The sequence below is a fragment of the Lepidochelys kempii genome, chromosome 6, assembly GCF_965140285.1.
Source record: "Lepidochelys kempii isolate rLepKem1 chromosome 6, rLepKem1.hap1, whole genome shotgun sequence".
Taxonomy (NCBI): domain Eukaryota; kingdom Metazoa; phylum Chordata; order Testudines; family Cheloniidae; genus Lepidochelys; species Lepidochelys kempii.
In genome coordinates, this window is record NC_136385.1 from 66,426,375 (window position 1) to 66,448,232 (window position 21,858).

At 44.0% G+C, this 21,858-nt stretch overlaps 1 protein-coding gene across 8 annotated transcripts in view; it reads left to right on the plus strand.

Annotated features, from left to right (window-relative positions):
- The window catches only part of SMOC1 (SPARC related modular calcium binding 1), a 181,570-nt gene that overhangs the window by 126,766 nt on the left and 32,946 nt on the right, over nt 1-21,858 (plus strand). For all 8 annotated transcript variants that reach the window (XR_012159431.2, XM_073348486.2, XM_073348487.2 and 5 more), the window contains exon 7: nt 2,967-3,047. Coding sequence is in view for 7 of the 8 variants with exons in the window: in XM_073348486.2 (XP_073204587.1) it covers nt 2,967-3,047 (81 nt within the window). In the remaining variant the exon portion in view is untranslated. The remainder of the gene's footprint in view (nt 1-2,966; nt 3,048-21,858) is intronic.

Sequence of the window (21,858 nt, forward strand, 5' to 3'; positions counted from 1 at the left end):
TAAGTACAGGAATCATTCCCAAACAGTGCACTGGATTAGTCTGTGGAAGCCTTGTCAGAAGTTTCTTAGATTCTCCTGCCCAGTGTAGACCAGACCTATCTAAGTTAAGCAACTTCAGCTAAGTGAATTACGTAGCTGAAGTCGACCTACTTAAATCTACTCACTGCAGTGTCCTCACTGAGGTGAGTCGACTGCTAACGCTCCCCCATCAACTCCACCTGCGCCTCTTGCTCCGGTGGAGCATCGGAGTCTACGGGAGAGCGCTTGGCTGTCGATTTATCGCATCTGCACTAGACACGATAAATTGACCCCCCCCACTGGATCGATCATTACCCATTGATCCAGCGGGTAATGTAGACAAGCCCTAAGGGAATGGTGAAAGTCTCCAACCCTTGGGTCATTCAGACAAACACTAGAGTGTACGCTGCAGAGACAGTCCTGCCCTGGCCACCAACAGGACATGTAGAGCCTAATAGCTCTTGTGTGCCTCTCTTCTGTGCAAGATATTTTAAAGTCTCTAATATTTGCTCATTCAAAGGACCCATCATTTTGCACTGAGAATGTAGGTGAGACCAAGAGGGAAATGGACCATAGCAAGCTTGTACAGCGTAATGAAGGACCATGCACCAGCTTTGTTTATTTTGTGTGTTACTGTGAATCTTGCAACACATCATGCAATCACTTCTTTCCTCTTGCACCATGCACATCTCGTAACAGGAATGGTCAGATTTTAGGCCTTCTATTAACTAGGGCAGCATTCCTTTTGGCCAAGTGGAGAGGCAGCATGAGACTGGGAACTATCCAAGTTCTGACACTCGAACACTGTGACACCTTGGATATGTCACTTTATCTATATATGTCAGTTTCCCCACTGCTAAAATAGGGATAAGTAAACTTCCTACTGCACTGGGGGTTGTGATGATCACTTCTTTGGTTTGAGACCCTCTAATGGGAGACAACAGAGAAGGCCAAAGCATTGTTCTGTTATCTATTCATTTATGGCTGGAGCTCTCAAAGATGAGAGAGTTAAGTGTACAAATCCTATTGAATTTCGGTAGGATTTGTATGCTTAACTCCTGTAGGCTCTTTTTTGAAAATCTCACCCTCTGGGTACAGAATTAGTAAACAACTCTGGCCCAGTAATGGGATTCTAGTCTTACACCTGTGCTATTGCCATGGAGGCACTGGAGCTTAATGTTGAAGGCCTTGTGGTTGTAGGAGTGGAAGGAAAAGTGGTTAATGTTGCCTTCAGAATCTTTTACTCATGTGACAATCAAAAAGGAAAACTGCTTTGAGCATCACATAGGGTTTGGGGATGTCAGATTGTTAAAATGAAGACTGACTTGATGATCAGAGTTTTAAATACTCTGTTTTCCCCCTGAAATGTTTGTTTTGAAAACAATTTCTTCTTTAGCTAGGAACAAAAAGACCAACCTGGCAGCAAAACCCTGAAGTTAAATTGCTGTTCAATAAACTTTTTTTAAACTAACGTATTTCCACATATCCTTGAAAGGGGAAAAAATTCTTGCTTGAAAGAAATCCCTTAAATGGCATCAATTATCTTTGTTAGGGAAAAGGGAAAAGTCAGCTTTAGATAGTAGGTCTTGGGTTATGATTGAGGCCAGATTTTTCAAATGTGGTTATAAGCCAACGTGCTAGGCTGGTTAGGAAGTCTGGTCATTTATATAAGTGACTGAATGAGAGTAAAGCTTTTTTGAAAAGCAGGCACCAGTTGTGGGACTAGAGCACTCCTTGAAATTTGCCCTTAAATCTGGCACCCGCCCCCCACACACCACACACACACACTCGCTCACTCACTCTCTCCTGTCTCTCTCAAAAAGAATAGCAAACAGGTCAGGGAAGTGTAGCTTCTGACTCTGGGTTGCAGTTCAGCAGCTCCATGACCCTGGATTGAGGTGGAGGTGGAAGTGGGGGGTTGGGGCAGATGACTAAATTGCTCGATTCTCCTTTCACAAGCAAACACTCCTATGGTTGCTGGAGCTGAGAGAGAAAATGTTTGCCCTCCTAACCTTTGTTTGTTTAATTTGTGAATTTGATGCACTTTTTGTATTATTTATTTCTCCTATATAGTTAGTCAGCTTCTTCCTTGTTGAACAGAGCTATATAAATGTCAATAAGCAAACAGAAAAACCCCTGTAACATTTTTTAGAATAAAAAATAAAAACAATCAGGCCTTACTATTTTAAAAAAATATTAGTTTTCAATAGAGGATGCTTTAGTTAGTTTTTTAAAAGTCCCTTTTTGAGACCACTTAAGGTATCAAGTACCCCGCTCAACCTCTATTTGAATATCTCTCTGTTAAGCAACCAGTTTGTATCGACCCTTGAGGGGTTGCATAAGGCAGGGTTTGCTGTATTTTGAACTTGAACAGTATAACATGTTTCATCCACGGATCTCTAAGCACTTTCTGAAAGTTGATATCTGTGTGTTTTGGTTTAGTGCATCAGATACATGTCCTTAATGAGATCTGTTTCTTTAACATGCTTTCTTTTATCTATTTGATTTTGATTTTTTTTAAAAAGGGAATTGACAATTGGAAGTGGGTGATCAATTGCTTTCTGGGGTCTAGGGTAACGTTTACATTCCTGATTTTAAAGTATTTTGCTGAATTTCATGCATCTCTTAGTGGAAAACAAAACATGCAGTACCGCACAACATAGTCCGTACCTCTTCTGAGTCAGGGCTGAAGGGTATGAGGCAGGATACTGTGGGCTAGGGAAAGAAGGAAACAGACGTAATTCATGGAAAGAGTGGAAGAGGTTGTGTGTGCTTGTGGTGGGAGATAATTAAAGGCTCACACTACACAAAATGCACAAAGGAACCCTGGAGGACATGTCAAAACCCAAGAACTAGAATGGACCAGTCAGGACACCTCCACCATGCCTCCCCAACCCCCACTAGTGGAATTAATATGGTTTTGTTAAGTGTTTCTTGTTGTCTTTCAGAAATCACAGCTCCCACACTTTGGATCAAGCACTTGGTCATCAAAGAGTCCAAACTGAACAGCTCTAGTATGAGAAACTCAGGTAACGAATGTTTGCTTTAAAAAAAAAAAATGGCAGTTCACTAAGCAGCCTGATCCTTTTTTCCCAGGACTTCATTTCATTCTTCCTCTTCCAGCGACAATGCTGCGCGCTCTCTCCTATCAACACTGCAGAGTGGGGAAACCCAGGCAACAAATGAGGGATGGTCTCTTCAGTGTGTACCAGATTTATGCTGAGGAGAGTTTGTTCCCTAAAACAGAAACTTTGGATACTGAAGGAAACTTTGGGTTTGTTCACCCGCTGCTTCATACCAGACTGCCAGTCTTCATTCCACTCCAATGCTCTCTCTCATTAACCCTGTTTCATAACTCCATGAACTAACACTTTGCTGAGAGCATCCTTACTGCATTGTGTGTGTGGTTCCCAAGGAACTGAGGTTGTTGCTGTACTTGGGTTCCACTCTAAGTAGATCACCCAAGGCACCTGTAATGATACTTTGGGTAAGTGGGTGACACTGACTCTGAGGTGATTTATCCTTGGTGGGCTTTGCAATAGATGTGAGTTGTAAATGAGTGAAGAGAGAATTATTGCTTTGCATAGAAGGGTGGGAGGAAGTTCCACATGTGAAAGACAGCCCAGAAAAAATAACAATCATGAGAGGAGTGAGCAGGTCACTGGGCTCAGGGAGGTGAGAAGCTCAGGTGGAACAAAGAACAAAAGATGGAATAGGCAGAAATGAGAACAGAGATGTAGGCGGGGTGTGTGATGCTTTCTGGCAGTGATGCATCTGCCCTTCGTGTGAGGAAGCCTTGTGGGTACCTGTGGGTACCACAGGGCTCTCATTGCCACAGGCAACACAAGCATTCCCCTCTCGGCCTACGCAGGCCATGCTGTCCCTCTGCAGGTTAGTGACAGGTACGCTCCAAGCATCCCTCTGGAGCATCCAGCCTCTGATCTACTAGACACTCCACAGAATTCCCAGCTCTGCTATTCACAAAGGAACAGTGCACCTCATCTTACCAGTTTCACCGCTCCACTTAACTCTGAGCATCTGTAAGTGTTTTCACTATAAGCAAATCTAAGTTTATTTAACAAAGATTTAAATAATAGCAGCTAGATAGAAGTATTGGAAGCAATCGAATACATGTAAAATAAAATCATAATGCTCTTTCTAGACCTTCATGCTTAACTAACAAGACATTGTCCTGTCTAATGAAGTTGAGCTCACCCAAAGTCTTCTCCCAGCATTCAGTCAGAATGCTGGCTGTGAGCCTCCCAAGCACACAGACAGCGTGTCCCCTAGGTCAGTGCTACTCAAAGTGGTGGTCTGCAGACCGGTGGTGGTCCGCGACCCATCGGCTGCCGTTTTGCGTGCACATTGGGGAAAAAAAATTTGCTGATCCCTCACATTAGATAGCTTGAGAAGCACTGGCCTAGGTGAAGGATAGTTGGTGTCCCACTACATTCTTCTCATATACCAGCCTAATTCTTTGATCTTAGTCATAAACAGGACATCCTCCCTATTGTGTGTTCCTTCCTGTAGATTTTATGAACTCTTGTCAAAGTCAGCCTTGATTAGCTGTTAGCTCCCTGTTAGCAAATGCATGTACAGTGTAAGACACAATGGTCAGCCGGGGAGATAAGTGTCTACTACCCCCTGCCTGAACAGAGTCTGTCACCTTCAGGTGACCTGCCTTAACTTACATATCTTAAGAACGTAGTTTTAAATCTAGATAATTAACTCTGTAAATATCATCCATACATGTCTCTCCTAATGATTAGGACAACCAGTGCATTAATGACTGTTGGTAGAGACCTTGCATGCCACCCTTTGGCACACTATGTTGGAGACATCAGACCCAGGGGATCCTTGTGTACTCTACCAGTTGGCACCAAGGGGTGTCTGGGTGTGCAGAGATGTGAGAATGGAGAGCTAGAACTTAAGGCAGAGAGTGAGAGATCTGAAGAGGGGAGTGAGATCTGACCCGTGGGTGAAGCTGATGATTTGATCTGCTGAATCTTTTGGGTAGATTAGAGGGAAATGATATGGGAATTGGAAAGACAGACAGGAGGAAGCTGCTAGAAGATGACCAGGATATTGATTTAAAGTTTGACAAATAGCTATCACCATCCACACACTTTCTGTAAAGAGACAAGTAATATACCTGGAACTGTTTCTGTAAACAAACGTGGCCCCCCCCCAAACCCCAGGTAACTTGTGGAGGCAGTTTAAACTAGTTAGTGTCAGTCTCTTGCTTTTATTCCTAGTTTAGCCTAGGACTCTGATCTTCAGTAATTCACTTAACCTCTCTCTGCCTTCTTCCAATCACAAAGTGAAGGTGATACGGAGCTAAATGGCAGAAATAAAGTAGACTTAATTAGCCAATGTAGATAAACTAAGATAGAACCTTCATGACCTCCAGATTGAATTACAGCAGCATGGTCAACATGGAATTACCCTAGAAGGCCACCCAGAAACTTCAGCCACTGTAGAAGTGTTGGCCAGCTGGCTTAGTGGTGTTTCAAATGCAGAGCAAACCACACCTGTGCTCCATGAACTTTACTGGCTACCGATTTATTTCTGATGTCATCCAAAGTGGTGGTTTTTTCTCTGTAAAGCCTTATATGATTTTGGTCCTGGCTATCTTAGCAACCACCTGTATCCTTATGCAACACTCCTGGTAGCTGAGATTCAAATGAGAGACTCTTGCTTACAGTTCCCAGATCTGAATTTGGGGGGGTGGGGTGAAAAATGGGTATCCTCAGTAGGGAAGAGGAGGGTCTTTGACTCTAGAATTTGCTTACCACTCTTGCTTGGCCCTATAGATCTTTTGACCTACCCAGCGTGCTGCAAGCACTATTTATACAACCTTTCCCTCAGGAAACTGCCTTATGTTAGAAGGAGTGTTGCTTGAGAAGGAGTTCCTTTTGTGAGCTTACGCTTGGTCCATTTTGTTCTTAATTAGTGATTTTTTTAATGACTGTAAATGGGCCCAGAGATTGTAATGGGCACACATTACTAATCCAAAAATAAACTCTCAGCTGGAGAATTTCAAATGAGTACAAAAAAGACAACTATCACAGCAAGGCAAAAAGAGCTGTTAAAAAATCTCATTGAGCATAATTGATTGCCCCCATATGATGTACTTGCAATAATACCTTGTAACTGATGTAAGAGGGGAAAGCTGCTAATTCTAGGCTCTGTTTTTCACACTGTGCCACACAAACCTGCAGTCATCTCTGTTCACTACAATGAATTACTGACATTGGTAAAGGCCGGATCATGAAAGCAGTTATGGAACAGCTGACACATTTCACACACCACTCTCAGCTCCCTTCCCCCTCCCTTCCTACTGTTTTTTATGGTGTTTTTTATTCTGGATTTTTGTCACACACACTGAAGGATAATCCAGTATGCATCTGGAAGCTATGGAAGGAAAGCACTATATATGAGCGAAGTCTTAATAAGGAACTCTTCTGAACAGATGATGATGATGATGGTTAATTACTTACGTGTTTTGGATGCCCAGGATGAGATACTTATGTGTCTTAAATTGGGCATCCAAAATTAGTGGATGCTTTTGATAACTTTAGCTTAGGGCAGTTTTACATCTTATTGCACAGTGTTTTCGTTTTCTCTCATTGTATTTTTGTTTTTAACAGGTTAAGGTAAGTTTTGTTGCCAGTTTTTCCTGCATTGGCTTGGCTGTATTGCTTCTGAGCCAAAAGCTCCTCAGATTAAGACAACATAAGAATTTACCTATCTTCTTGCTGTATTTTAATGGACTCATTGAAGTTAGAGGTGGAGAAGGTCTACTAAGTCACCTGCTCCCCAGGCCAGGGAATATTTCTTCTCTACAGTATGTAATGTTTCTGTTGGAGTTTAAATGCCTCCAGCAATAAAGCTTCCGCCACTTCCCGTGGGAGACTCTTCCATTCTCTGGCTACATCTACACTACGAGCAAGGGGTGTGGTTCCCAGCTTAGGTCGACATGCTTGGGTTAGTTGACATCTGAACTCGTACACTAACAGTACTGTAACTGGGTGGCTCAGGTGGCGGCGGCAGCAGCAGCAGCACGGGCTAGCCACCCCACTGGTGTGGGCCCACAGGGTTCAGGTAGGTTTGTACCTGGGGCAGCAAACCTCTGCTTCTGCTGCTGCCCGTGCTACTGTGTCGGTCTTATTTTTCGCATGCTCATGTAACCTATGCCTGCTGGGTTTGGTGCTCTGTCTCCCTCTAGTGGCACATAGACCACTTGGAGATTAATGAGTCTGCTTCAGCCTTAGCTAAGAGGCATTTGGCTTTTAGCTCATGCATTAGAGGCTCATATGTTAAGTTTCAGAGCTCCCAGGTTCGATCCCACCTGCCGACGACCAGGGTTCTTTGGTGTTACACCATCTCAGATGAGAGCTAGCATGAATGTCTAAGTGAGCTGGTTTCAGCATAGCAGCCGTGTTAGTCTGTATTTGCAAAAAGAAAAGGAGGACTTGTGGCACCTTAGAGACTAACAAATAGTGAGCTGTAGCTCACAAAAGCTTATGCTCAAATAAATTTGTTAGTCTCTAAGGTGCTACAAGTACTCCTTTTCTTTTTAAGTGAGCTGGGAATCACACCCCTGGCTTGTAGGTAGACATGGCTTCTAATAGAACTCACCCTCCGGATGTTTCTCCGATATCTAGCCTAAATTTCTTATCTCTGTTTCTTCTTATTGCTCCAGGTTCTCCCTTGTTGTACCAGCCTAAGTCAGCCTTTCATTCCTTCACGTTCTTCAAATGCCTCTACATAGTTCTCATGTCCCCCATAATAATCATTTAGCCACATGTTCAGTAGTGAACCGGGTTCAAGTAAAAATCAGTTTCACAGGAGGTAAGTGTCATTGTATTGGCATTGGACATCCCGGAAATGTAGCATTGTGGCCACATTCATCATGGTAGGAACATAGGAATTGTCATGTCATGTCAGATCAGATAAGTGGTCTGTATAGTGGTGTCCTTTCTCTGGCTGGCCAACGTCAGATGCTTCAGAGGAAGCTGTTAGAATCTTCAATAACTTGCTGACTTTCTTTTTAACTCCCATCAGTTGGTGACTGTGATACAATGTAAATAAAATATACAAATGAAAGGATCATGCTGGGGGATGAACTGCGAAGCTGGGAACTCATAAAAGCAATAGAAACTCAGTTAATGCTTTCCCCATTACAAACAAATTCCAAACAAAACCACCTTCATTAGCATCTTCCCACTTTCTGACTTGGTTACAAATCTCCAGATGCAGTAGTCTGGCCTCAAGTCTTGTTCTGCTTCTGGACCTGTAACTGAGTAGTTGACAGCCACCTTTTTTCTGCTTCCCTCACCTTCCTCATATACTACATATCATAATACTTTCATATAATGTGTAGCACTTTACAGTAATAACTAGCTAATCCTCCCGCTACAGAAACCAAGTGAAGTAGGTATTACCCCACTTCTACAGAAGTGGAAACCTAGGTACAGAAAGATAAGTGTGTGGCCAGAGGTAAAATAAAGAGTCAGTGGCTGAATTAGGGTTAGGATTTGGTGGTACTATCTGGCTCCTAGCTCCAAACTTGATCTACCAGACCCCACTGCCTCTCAGTTACATGCTCCAATACACATGGCACTTCTCTCTCTCTCAACCACTGCAGGAAAATGTGTAGAATGGCCTTTTAAGCTATCTGCTGTGATTCTAAATTATAGATGGGTGGCTGCTCTTCTTGCATTTCCCCCTCCCCCGGCATTATAACCCCATACATGTTATCATGGATACTCCTGCTGTTTGTTACAAATTTTGTTCTGGGGCGATTCCTGAAAACGCCTCTATTTTCAAGAAAATAAATCCAGTAATTGTCCTTTCAGGAGTGTTCCTCTCTACTGAGGCTGCTCCTTGCTGGGCATTCTCCAAATCCATTCATGCTAGTAAGTGACTTGATTTTGGTTAGAGAGAGATTCTAACCATGTAACCAACCTATCCTGACAACTCTTAAGAAAACCACAGGGTGATGTGATGAGCTCATGCATGGAAAGATAAACAGCTCTAGGAAAACCAGCAGTAGTAGTCTCAAGTAAATACTCTGCAATCACCAGGGTTTTGAACATGACGTTACCTGAAAGGAAGAATGAGTAATATATTAAGGTTAGCTGCTGAAGACAAGTGTGTTTTTGAATCTTGCTATTTATTTCTAAATCGTGCTCCTTGGATGTGTGCCAGTTCCATGTGGGTTTTTCTGTTCTGCTCTGGCAGCCAAAGGCCATCTGGGCATCCTTTACTACTGCTTTCCACTGATACAACTTTTTGCTTTTTGAAGCTCTTCCAGCACAGAGCAAAGCTATAAATGAGCTGTGAAAAACAAGTGTAAAGAAACTAGGATAGTATTGTTCATATGTTAGTTTTAAAAATTAATTTACCTTAAAGATCAGGCTCAGAGTATCTTTCGTAGAGGCATCAGGGCTGGAAGCAATGTGAAATCTGGGTGTCTGATGTGCAAGGGAGCAAAAGCAGTAGAGACCCTGGGCAGGGGGATAGTGCACCCCCATGGGCAACATGGAGATGTTCCAAGTTGGTCTCCACAGAGCTTCATGGTGAGGTGGAATGTGGTGGCATCATGTGCATAGGTGGAGATTGGGTTGTTTTACAAAGTTCAGCTCCAAATGGCCAGATACCTGCGTAAGGGGGGAACAGGGAGCCATGTCTGCTAGTCCTTGGGGTGAGGATTGAGTTTCCTCAGTCCCACCCCCTGTACACACATTGTAGCCCTTTTCCTCTGGCTTTTTTGTGTCCTTAGCTAGGCTGTGTGCACCCTGCTTGGTACAACAGAGGGTATGTCTACACGGCAGTGAGGAGGTGCAATTCCCAGCTTGGGTAGACCAACATGCACTAGTTATGTTCAAGCTAGCGCAAAATAATGCAGTGTGGCCACAGTGACATGGGTAGCCGCAGCTTGGGCTAGCGGCTCAAGTATGGCCCAGGGTACGTACCAGACACCTAGTACCAGACACCAGACAGCTAGTCTGACACCACCAATGCCATGGCATCCACACTGCTATTTATAGGTGCTAGCTAGCATGTCTACCCAAGATGGGAATTATGCCTCCCAGATGCTGTGTAGACATATCCTAAGAGCTAACAGCCTTCTTCACTAAGGGCTAGTCTATACTGGCAACACTAAAGCACTGAACATGGCTTAAACTGTGGTCACGGCAGAGCGCTGGGAGAGAGCTCTCCCAGTGCTCTTAAAAACAAACCACCTCCACGAGAGGCTTAGCTCCCAGTGCTGGGAGCTGTGTTCCCAGCGCTGGTGCACTGTCTACACTGGCACTTTACAGTGCTGAAACTTGCGGCGCTCAGGGGAGTGTTTTTTTACCTCCCTGAGCGAGAAAGTTGCAGCGCTGTAAACTGACAGTGTAGACGAGCCCTCATATTGTGTGTTTGTGTGTGTGCATGCATATGCAGCTGCTCTTCTGGCTGTGCATACCTCTCTCTCTCTCTCTCTACAGCTGCAGTCCAATCACACGTTCCTTTCTTGGCTGCTGCCAGAGGGATCCAGATTCCATCACTGAGTCTCTTACCTAGATGCTATTTAAAGTTAGAATTGGAGTGATATATCACTAGCAAGTGTGATCCTCCAGGAGACCTGCAGTGGCTGAGAAGGGGGGGCGAGGAGGGAGACACACTGGAAGAGTCTAGAGCCAGGACCCTTCCCAGCCAGTCTGTCAGCAAACAGTCATAAATAATGTGCCACTGGGGAGCAGTTAATCCGCTCTATGAAAAGGTGCAGAGTATACAAGTGGGAAAAATAACAATGTATAATAATCAGTTTGCAATCCTAGGTGCTAAACTGTATGCAGCTAGGCAAATAAATGAAGCTCCCCGTTAGTGCCATGTGATAAATCATTCCCAAAGAATTCCATCTCCTCTACCCCCAAAGAAAGAAAACAAATTACTCTAGGCACAGTCATAACTGCTACCCCCACAGCCGCCTGTTAAAGAAAATGGGCTGGAGAGAAGGCGGGGGGGAGGATGGGCAGCAGAGAGGTACACGGAGTTGGAGCAAAGCTCTTTGCTAAACCCCCACAGGTTTCCATTTACAGTTAAAACAAAAAACAAGAGGGTCAAATTCTTCTCTTGAGGAACTTCTGCTGAGGCCAGGGGATTAGTCCAGGGATCTTTCTGGCCCATAGAGAGAAGGGGAGGTTGGAGAGAACTGAGTTTGGTTTTACAAAGGCTGTGCCCAACTGAAGGGGTTCTGTGCACCTGCAGGGAGAAGTCCCTCAGTAGTGACACGCATGCACATACATATGCCTATGGCTTGCTGCACACGCATTACATACCCTGCATGACACACACACACACTAGTCTGCCCCCCCACGTTCATGCATGCACACCCTGGCCTGTGCATAGACATGTGCACACACAAGCACCCCTAGATGCAAAAGGTGGCCATCACAGTGGGCAGCCAAACCATGTTTAACGCAAATTAGCCTGAATCCGTTTAAAACAAGTTTCCTGCGTGACACCCTACAGCTATGTCCCCTATCGCCAATACTTTTGGGAAAATGCTATTCTTACACAGTGCAGCCAGCAGAGGCAGGTGACTTTCTTCAACAATAGTTCCTGCTCCTAACAAAAAGTGTGGGAGCAGGAGGGGTAGGGATGGGGGGTTCTCCCCAGGATATTGAAAGGCTGGGGTGGAAACACATACAACTTCTCATTAGAGTCAAATAGGATTTGTTGTGTATTCCTCAGTTGTGCAAAGGGAGCTAAGATTCAATAGTGAAAGCAATGGGGAGTGAAGAAATGGCTCAGCTGTAGGCCAGGAGGCAATCGGGAGTTAACTATGCCACAAACTTCCACTTGGTGTTGGGGAATTATATAGACAAAAGGGAGTGGAGTAATCTTCTGTTTCCATCTCCTGTCTGACACATCATCTGAGTGGAGCTGGCCTGAAGCATTGTTCAAGCTGCATTTGGATCCAAGTTTTCTCAGTTCAGAGGTGTTCAAATTCAGGGTTGTCATTTGGCCATTGTGGAGATAATGCTTAGATACAACCACACTAGGTGCTAAATGAAAACTAGGCTGGCTGTGAAGCTCATTCCCAAACTTCCACAAAGTTTGGGAACTTCAGCAGCTCAGGGGTTTTGGTTCAGGCCTACCACTGCCATTAGGGATATTAGGCTGTATAAGCGGTGGGACTTCAGTGGTCTAGAGTCTAAGAGAGCATCTCAATCTCTATGTACTATAAACCACTAATCTAATCCAATCAAACCAACAAGATGACACAAACCACTTCCAAAGTGCTCTAATGAGCTGTAATTGAATCAGGGTAATAGGTAACCTGTGTGTAATAGGATTATGTGGCCAGGCAAAATTGTTGCTGTAATTTACCTTTTTGCCCGGATGATGCACTGCCTGCATAAAAATAATGTGGTCATTTTCCTGTTGTCCTCTAACTCCATAACTTGTCTGGCTGCTGTTTTAGAAGGTTTGCAAGGACTGTGTGACTGCTTGCCTGGGTGACTGGGGCAGCAGAAAGGGGTTAAGCACAGTCTGGAAGGCAAGTGGGGTAGGCTTGCAGGAATAAATGGCTGCCATCCAAGTAGAGCAGAACTCTGCTCCTGCAGGATTTAGGAGTCCTGCACAGCAGGACCCTTCCCCGGCCGTGCAGCAGCTAATTCCCACACGAATAGCACACTGCTCCTTAGCTGCTACTTTGGCCTCTGAAACTGCAATCTCCTTCTGCAAGTCTATCCTGATCCCCAAGACCATGTTTCACCCCTTCTGCTGACGGGTGTTTTCTGTCTAAGGGGCTACGCAGTATATTGAATAAAGTTAGAATTGGTTACCACTGCAGTATAACTCAGTGCAGCTCTGTCATGTCAATAGGGGGCAGTATGTGTGTGTGTGTGGGGGGGTGGAGAATGTGTTGCTGAATAATTTAGGTCTAATGCGCCACCTGCTACAAGGCACTTTGAACATAGTAAATCAACAGATAAAATTCTGCAGCATGCAGTGTGTATACAGTAACTTTCCCCCTTGTTGGCCGCTGAGAGAGTAACAGTCAAAGCAAGGACAGTTGACTGTGTGCACTAGGGACACCTGCAGGGAATATTTCTTTTTTACTTTAATAAATAAAATAAACCCTGAATGTTCTTTCAGGCTGACTGTCCAAGATTGAGGCAGGCTGCAGTGGTGGTACTGCTGATGAGTAAGAGGTGGGGAGAGATTTATACTATAGCTAGGGCCTATATTTGCTCAGCTGGTATTGTGCTTTTTGAGAAAACAGAAGAGGTTGTTTCTGCTCCTCCACCCAAGTCCCTGCTTTGCAGAGTGGTGTCTAGTACTATTCACCATGCTGCATTAGCAGGCCTGCCAGCCCTTGTGTGCCAGCACCCCCGGTTATTTCAAATCCGTTTGGCCTTTGAAGTAGAAGGGATGCAAACCTGCAGCAACTTGTGTTGAAACTGCTTCCTGGATGGAAATTTCCTTTTCTCTGGTCCATTGCTTCTGAGCGTCCTAGCTCGACAGACAGGCTCCTGTTCTTCCACAAGTTCAGTGCTCTGTACGCCACAATTGATCTGTTTCTCACTTACATTGAGCCTCCTTAGCACTGCTCTGACATTCTAGAAGAGCCTTGAGTCAGTGTAAATTACATCACATTACTCTTTAAGGCCTCTTGATTCTACCTCAACAGTGTAAAGGGGCTTAAGTGTAAATGAGAATCAGGCTCAATGTATTAATCTTCTCTTTGAGAGGAGCAAATGTTGTTCCCATTTTACAGAGAGGGAAACTGAGGCACAGAGGCCCTTACTTGCTGAAGGCCAGTGACTCAATGGCAGAGCTAGAAACAGAAATGAGAGGTTTCAGAGTAGCAGCCGTGTTAGTCTGTAAAGAAAAGGAGGATTTGTGGCACCTTAGAGACTAACAGATTTATTTGAGCATAAATTGGCAGAGTATAAACAGAAATGAGGAACCTTGGCTCCAAGTCTGCCATGTTTCTGCTTTTCAGCCCATCCACCAGCAGCTGCTGTACTCCTTTTTAGCTCCCTGTCTTGTAGCAGATCTTGCAGCGAGGTGACAATGGCATGGCAAGATATAATTTTTAAGTTAAAAAAGTGCTATTTCTAACTGAGCTGGCCCACAGTTCAGCATTGATCTCTTGCCTGGTAGCACGTTATCGATGGAGTTTGGTCCCTCTGTCCATGGGTTAGCTGTAGGCTGTGAGTCAAATACCAGCTCTGCAAAGTGATTCTGTAGCTGGTCCTCCAGGTTCTGTTTGCATTTTAACCTGCAGGTTTGAGCTGGACTGCAGGCAGAAGTCAGGGAAAACCGTGCATGAGGAAATCCTAGTGCCCAAACCAGAGAGAAGATGGTGCATGTTGCTGTTACCACACAGGCATATGTGTCTGTGGAGAAAAGCACCTTACAAGGCAGAGCAAAAACACTCCAAAAGAAGCTGTTCTGTAGGCATGAATCTGGGTAGCTAGTGTTATGCTTTGAATCACCCTGTCTCAAATGATTTGCCTTTCAGGTAATGCATACTGACCTGTGCTGTGTGACCAGTCTACTCCCATTCCTCATGGCCTCTCATCTGTTTTAGTAGGAACTGATGGGTCTGGATAGTATGGCTGGCTGACTAGCACCAGAGCTACCATTGCAGCTAATAATACAGGACCTAATATTAGCGCCTTTCTTTCAAGGATCTCAAAGCAATTTAATTGATAAACTTAACCTAAAAGAGCCATGTAAGCACTGGGGAAACTGAGGCATGGATGTCTTCAGTGACTTACCGCACAAACAAGTCTGTGGCAGAGCTAGGAATAAAACCCTGATTATCTCCTTCAGGTGATTATCCATATGCACATTCCATCAAGCTGGGAATAAAACCCTGAATTTTTTTCAGGCCTGTGTTTTAGCCACTGGACCTCAAGTTGCAGTGGGGGAGGTTTAGATTGGATATTAGGAAAAACTTTTTCACTAAGAGGGTGGTGAAACCCTGGAATGCGTTACCTAGGGAGGTGGTAGAATCTCCTTCCTTAGAGGTTTTTAAAGTCAGGCTTGACAAAGCCCTGGCTGGGATGATTTAACTGGGAATTGGTCCTGCTTCGAGCAGGGGGTTGGACTAGATGACCTTCTGGGGTCCCTTCCAACCCTGATATTCTATGATTCTATGACTGTTTGCTTTCCAAAGCTCACCTGCTCCCTCGAGAGAGAGAGGGAGAAGCAATTATTGCTGAGATTATATGACAAAGCAAGATTTTGGGAAAGCCTTTGGGGGGTGTTTCAATTATTGACCATTAGTGAAACAGTATCTACCCCTTGAGCAGGAATCTAAGCAGTAATGTATCCTACTAGTGCTCCTTGGCATTTGCTCTTCTCCAGTACTACCTTGCATAACCAAATTCCCCAGCTCTTTAATAATCAACTGCCTAGTTAGACAGTGGATGAGTCCCTTACCTCATCAGTCCACTTTGGTTTCTGTGTGGAGATATGTGTCAGACAGTGCATTTCTCAATGTGTGAGAGAGCGAGACCTCTAGGAATGTGGTGATGCACCTCTCAAAAGATCATTGCCAGGGAAAATTTGTTTAATAAAAAAGCCACAACAGGAGATGTCCTGTCCCCATCTCTCCTGCTGTAGCTCATTGCTTCAGAAGATGCCAAAGTTTTTAAAATGCTCTGAAGAGTGTTTAAAAGTAGCCAAGAGTTTAAAAACAAAACAAACAAAAAAACAAGTAGTTAGCATTTTAGAGCTGAGCAGCTACAGTTAAAATGGATTTCTGCCAGTATCTCCCGTAACACACACACACACACACACACACAATATCTCTCTCTCATGCTCACTCTCTCTCGCGTGCCCACTGTCAGTGGGTAATACAATCTTGATTTGCTGACTCCCAGAGGTTTTGTTCCGCAGCAGTAGTTTGGCTGAGCTAGTGGGCTTTTTTGCTGACGGTTGTCACAAGTCACAGCGGAAAATAGGACAACATGATGTCTTTCTTCTTAAAATGGTTACAGTAATATTGTTGATCCTGGGTAGCCTCTCACTCGCCACGCTCCCATCAACTCACAACATTCTCTTCTCTCACTAACTGTAGATATATGCATGTTTTAAGGTTTTCTTCTTTCTTTTTCCTTTTTGCCTCTTGGTGCCTATAACTCCTGCTAACTCAAGTAGGGAGTCATGCTTGTAGACACCCTGCACTTCATTAAGAAGACAAGCTTCTTTTTTGGGCTGCTGATGAATTTTATAGCTGGCGTCTGGCTCACAGCTTATTTGGCATTCCAAAGATTCCACTGTCCTAGATCGAGATGACTTCTTTGGAGGTTCACTAAATAAAAAATCTGAGAGATACAGGAGATCTGTTTAGACATCTTACCTTCGCTGTCAGTGTGACTGCTGTAGCCACCAAGCTACAAGTGCTTTCTCCAGTCTACTTCTAAATGTCTCAAGCAACGGAGAGTCCACCATTTCCCTCAGTGGAACTGTTCCTTACTCTAACAGAACTGGCCATCAGGGAACTCCTCCGGCCTACGTTCTCTAGTCCTGATAAGAGCAAGCTTGGCCTTATGGTTAAAGTGCAGGACCGGAACCCAGGAGATCTGAATTTTAACCTGGGCTTTGTCCCCAACTTTCTGTGTAACCATGGCCATATCACTTACACCCTCTGTGCCTCAGTTTCCTCTTCTATAAAAGAGGAATCGTTCTGCTCGCTACTTCAGGGAGGTCTCAGGCTAATTCATGTAACATCTGTAAAGCTCTTTGAAATCCTGGGGTGGAAAGTGCTGTAGAAGTATAAATTATTGTTGTACTAGTTTTCCATTACTCTGCGTTAGGGATTTGGACTAGTCTAAACAATTCCTTTCCATTAGTGGTGTTAATGCTCTTATAACTGGTTGTCATAGCCCCTAGTTATTACCGTTTGTGGAAGTTACACATATTTAGAATAGGATTTTCAGAAGCCCTCAACATCCATCTAATTCTGTCCCTGTTGAAGTCAACGGTAAAACGCCTATTGATCTAAATAAGAATGGAGTTTGGCCAATGCTGAGGGCTTCTGAAAATACCATACTTAGTTTTCTCAATCTTTCCTCATAAATCAATCCACCTAACCCCTTAATCGCTGTTGCTTTCTGAATTCCACATGTCTCTTGTAACAGAGTGCCTAGAAATGAGCACAGTAGGTCAGATCATCAGTTGGTGTAAACCAATGAAGTCAACTGAGCTGTGCCAATTTACGCTAGCTAAGGAGAGGTCTCACAAGTGCTTAAGTGCCTTCCTGCTCTGTGGCACACTGCATCCATGTATCTAATTCCAAATAGCAGTGATCCTTTTTTTTGCTAATACATTGCACTGAATTCTCTGTTACAATACTGCTTTTTAAGAGACTACTTCCCAGAAAATGTTTGTTTGTTTGCCCTTCATATATTTATCCAACTTGAATTTAATTTTCTAATTTTTTTGGACATCTATCCATTCTTATTTATCTAGCCATCAGCCACTGTTGTGACTGAGTGTCTAGATATGGCACTGAGTATTTTTTTTGTTTGTTTTATCTGTTTTTGCAGGTGTTGGCAGCTCTTCACAATTTTGTATCACTTGCAAATTCTGTTCACGGCTAATGAAAGTATTAAAGATGAAACCTGAGGACGTATTTATTTAACAGATATAGCAAAAATGCCACCACCTGCTAATAAATAAGTCCTATTTCACAGCTGTGGTGTAATTGGGGAGGTGACAGTACACAGGTGTGAGATCCTAGTGTTTAAGAGTAAAGGGAAGAAAAAACTTGTAGGGTTCCTGTACGTAAACTGTTATCACTACGTGCATTTAGATAAACATTTCCCCCCAACAGGAAGCAGCTATCCTGCAACTGTCCCATTCTCCTCTCCCACGACTAAACCAACATCAACTCCTTGCAAATTGGTTGATTTGCCTCTGAAGTTGAGTTACTTACTCTCACATCCCCATACCACACTTAAAAACTGTTTTGAAATATATGTAATATTTAAATTGCAAAGTATATCTTGTAATTTTTTAACATTGAAACTTCCAAAAATCATACCGGAGGGCTCAGGTCAGCATGACCTTTCCATATATGATTTTTATAGAAACATTTTTTCCATGTTAAAAATCTTGTGATGCCCTTCAAAAGTATCCAACACAACAGAAGAAAACTGAATAAAACCTGGGCCAGCACCTAAACTTTTGTGTGCACACGCATATCTATGTATATAATATACAATGCTATGTGAGAGAGAGAGAGAGGTGTAGCTATGAGTGGGGTTTTGCATGCCATCTTTATTCATGGATTTGTATGAATGATAAAAAGCCTCTATCCCTACCTTCTAGATGCCCTGCCACTGTCACATGTTGCACGTAGATTATATGGTGCCAGTGAGATGGTTTCCCAGAAAAACAATCTGCACAGTGAGGGCCTGATCCAGTTCCAGTGAAGTCACTGGGAATCTTCCCATTGGTTTCAGTGGGTGTTGGATCAGGCCCTAAATGTTAACTCCAGTTCAAAAAATTACAACAATATTTGGCACTAGTGAAAGGTGCCAGAGCGACCCCTTGAGAAGGAAGTCATTCCAAAGAGTGACCCTGGAGTCCTCCGTCCAGTGAGCAGCACCTCAGACTTGTCTCAGGGAAACTCCTAGAAGGCCTCTTCTGCATTAGCAAACTTCATAGTCAGAATTTACCATCAGTGATGCCATGATGGATGCTGAAATATAGCTAGGATTCTAGTGTTTTCATCAGTGTTTTTCTCAGGGGCCTGCTTGCTGCCTTCCTCAACTGTGTCAGGGAGATCTCAGGGACCAGCGCTGGCCCACAGACTGGTCATTGAGAAACACTGCTCTAGAAGGCATGGTAGTAAAATTACTACGGCAGTCCTGCCTACATCGCAACTTTCACCAATAGTGGAGAGTGATGGCTACACAATTTGTTAGTTTAGACAGGCTTGGGTTAGAGCCTCCATAGGCCGTTCAGTCCTAGGAAATCTCAGCAGAAAGACAGCAAGGAACCAATTAGTGCCAATTATGATGGTGTTCATTGTGACATGGATGCCTATGTGCCATGAACTAAACAAAGGCTGCCAAATTCAGTTCACTGGGTAGGTCTACAAAGCAAAAACAAACAAAAATCCCAAAAAACTTTGTGGCAGCAAGTCTCAGAGCCCAGGTCAACTGACTTGGTTTCACAGGGCTTGTATTGCGGGGCTAAAAATAGCTGTGTAGATGTTCAGGCTTGGGTTGGAGACCAAGCTCTGAGACCCTCCCACTTCAACAGTTTCAGCGTCCAGGCTCCAGCCCAGGGCCTAAACATCAACGCTGCTATTCATAGCCCCCCCCCCCCCCCCCCAACACACACTACCTGCCAGATCGGTAGGTAGTGATGGATCTATCGGGGATCGATTTATCCTGTCTAGTGTAGATGCTGTTCTCGTAGCTGAAGTTGGGTATCTTAGATTGATCCCCCCTAGTGTAGACCAGGTCCAAGTTGGTTGACCAGGGCTCTGAGAGCTGCTGCTGAGAGGCTTTTTTTTGCTGTGTAGATGGACCCATACCCCGTTAAACACCCATAAGATGGTAGTGATTATCAATCCGCCCTGAATACTATTAGGAGTTCCCTGGGCCATCCATTCCCCCACATCTCTGCTGTTAGTATACTGGCCAAAGAGAAAATGATTTTAAATGCCACTGGTATAATGCAAGCATAGGTATGTGTATATGAATGTACATTTGTGCACTGCATATACATGCTCAGTGATGTACACTAACAGAGTACTCCATATATGTCAACTAAGGCTACGGCTGATTAAAAGAAAAGTGATTAATTTATAACAAGTTGTTGTGCAGGGCCAAAAAAAGCGTTGGTATTTTTTTTTTTTTCAAAAGACACTTTTAGTGCCAGTTTTGCAAGACTCCAAGGACTCAAGAGAATTTGTGCACTGAGGAAGCTTTGGGGATTTGGACAGAAAAATGTCCGGAATGCACTTCTCTTCAATGGAGTTTTTTCTTTTGGTTATTAAATAAAGTGAATTAATCAAAAATGAGGTGATTGTAGGCATGGAATTCTGGCTCTCTTGTTTGCTTCATCGAACTAAATGAATTACCCTCTCACCCCACGGCCCAGGTGTACATTGCTGTCAGGCAGGGAGCTTGAGTAAGCTGGCCCCTTGTGATGTAATTGATTTGTTCAGAAGCCCACAGGCCTCTTACTGAATGACTCCTCTGTCTGCATACAGCTCAGGAACAGTCACAATTTTTTTTTTAAGACGTGAAATCTGTCAGCAAAGTGAAGTCAGCTTAAATATCAGCTGAGACTTGAGCCCTTTCAGTTGTGTTGATTTTATGCCCCCCCCCCCCGCCACTCCTTGCCAATCATGTTTATTTCTGGTTGAGTCAGACTTGCACATAGTTAAGGCTCTTATGTTAAACCTCATTGGTGTGGATTCGTGTGTGACAAAGTTCAAGTGTCTTTTGTTCACAAAGAGGGTCTGAAATGCTTGGGATGGAGGACATCTGTGGTCTCTTGGAACCTTTTTCATTGGCTGCTATGTTACAATTATAAATAATGGCCAGTTGGCCTCTGGTAACCAAAGCAATCTGTGCCCAAATAACTCCATTCAGAGCTGCCAGACTAATTGTGTGGTTGACACCACCTGCCCCTCAAAAAGAGCAGACAGTTGTGTAATGCAGTGTGTCCCCACTGACTATCAAAATATCTGCAAGTTCAGGTTGAGACACTTCCTGTCAGGGTTCTGAGTTAGTTTCTTTACTGAAAACTTGAAGTAATCCCTGGCATGGGAAAGGATTTGGGGCAATATGGCCTCTTAAAGTGACCCTCAAAAGGGGGTAGGGAAGAGGGGAGCATTTGTCCCCCCCCACTTTTTATCATGATACATATTTTAAGAAAATCCAGAGAGTTTATTGGGGTGTTCTCTACTTTACTTTTTTTTAACCTTAAGAATGTCAAGTCTTGTCTTCCACTTTTTTCTTGATTCCTTAGGTGACTAGAGAACTTGAAGCAACAATTTTCTCAGCCCTCAGGTCAAAGGCCAGGTGGACGTGTCTGCTGTCTTCCAACAAACAGAATTTTTCTCTCAACTGTTTCAGTTAAATAGTTTGTTAACATTATAGGTTTGTAAAGTGTGTGTGTCATCCCTCTCTAGTGGCTGGTCCTACTACAGCAGCCTACTACATCTGCCAGCTAAATGAGTTTGTCCTTTAACTCATGTGATAGAAGCCTGACCTTTGGACCAGAAGGTTCCAGATTCCTGGATGACTCTAGGGGACATTTCCAAATGGTCTGTTCCCTAGTGCATATCACCTGTTTTATCTGTTCCCTCGTGGATGATGCCAACAAGGAGGCCCTTTTTCTGTATAGTAGGACAGAGAGGGGCAAGGCTCTGTCTCCAGTCTCCCAGGGTGTACTGTGTAGGGAAAGGGAAGCCTAGGTGCCCTCTCCATTCCCTAGGACTTACTGGGGAGTAAGGAAGCAATAGCACACTCTTTTCATGCCCCAGGGAGGGGTGATGGGGCTGGACCTCCTCTCTGTTCCCCCAGGGTATGCAGTAGATGCACTCTCTCTAGGACATACTGAAAGCAGGAGCAGCCCTAGCCATTTTGATGGCCAGAGTGGAAAATGTGTTTGGTGCACCTCTTCACAAGTGGCTGGCTGACATTATTAGGAGGAGGATTTCAGGTCCGGAATGTAACACTGATCCTTGTGCATGCTAGGAAACTCCTTTTTGAATACTGGAGTTTCCTAGGGAAGGAAGAGAGATCTAGCATTCTCAGATCTGACTAGAATGCTGAGATCTGAGAGTTGCCCTGA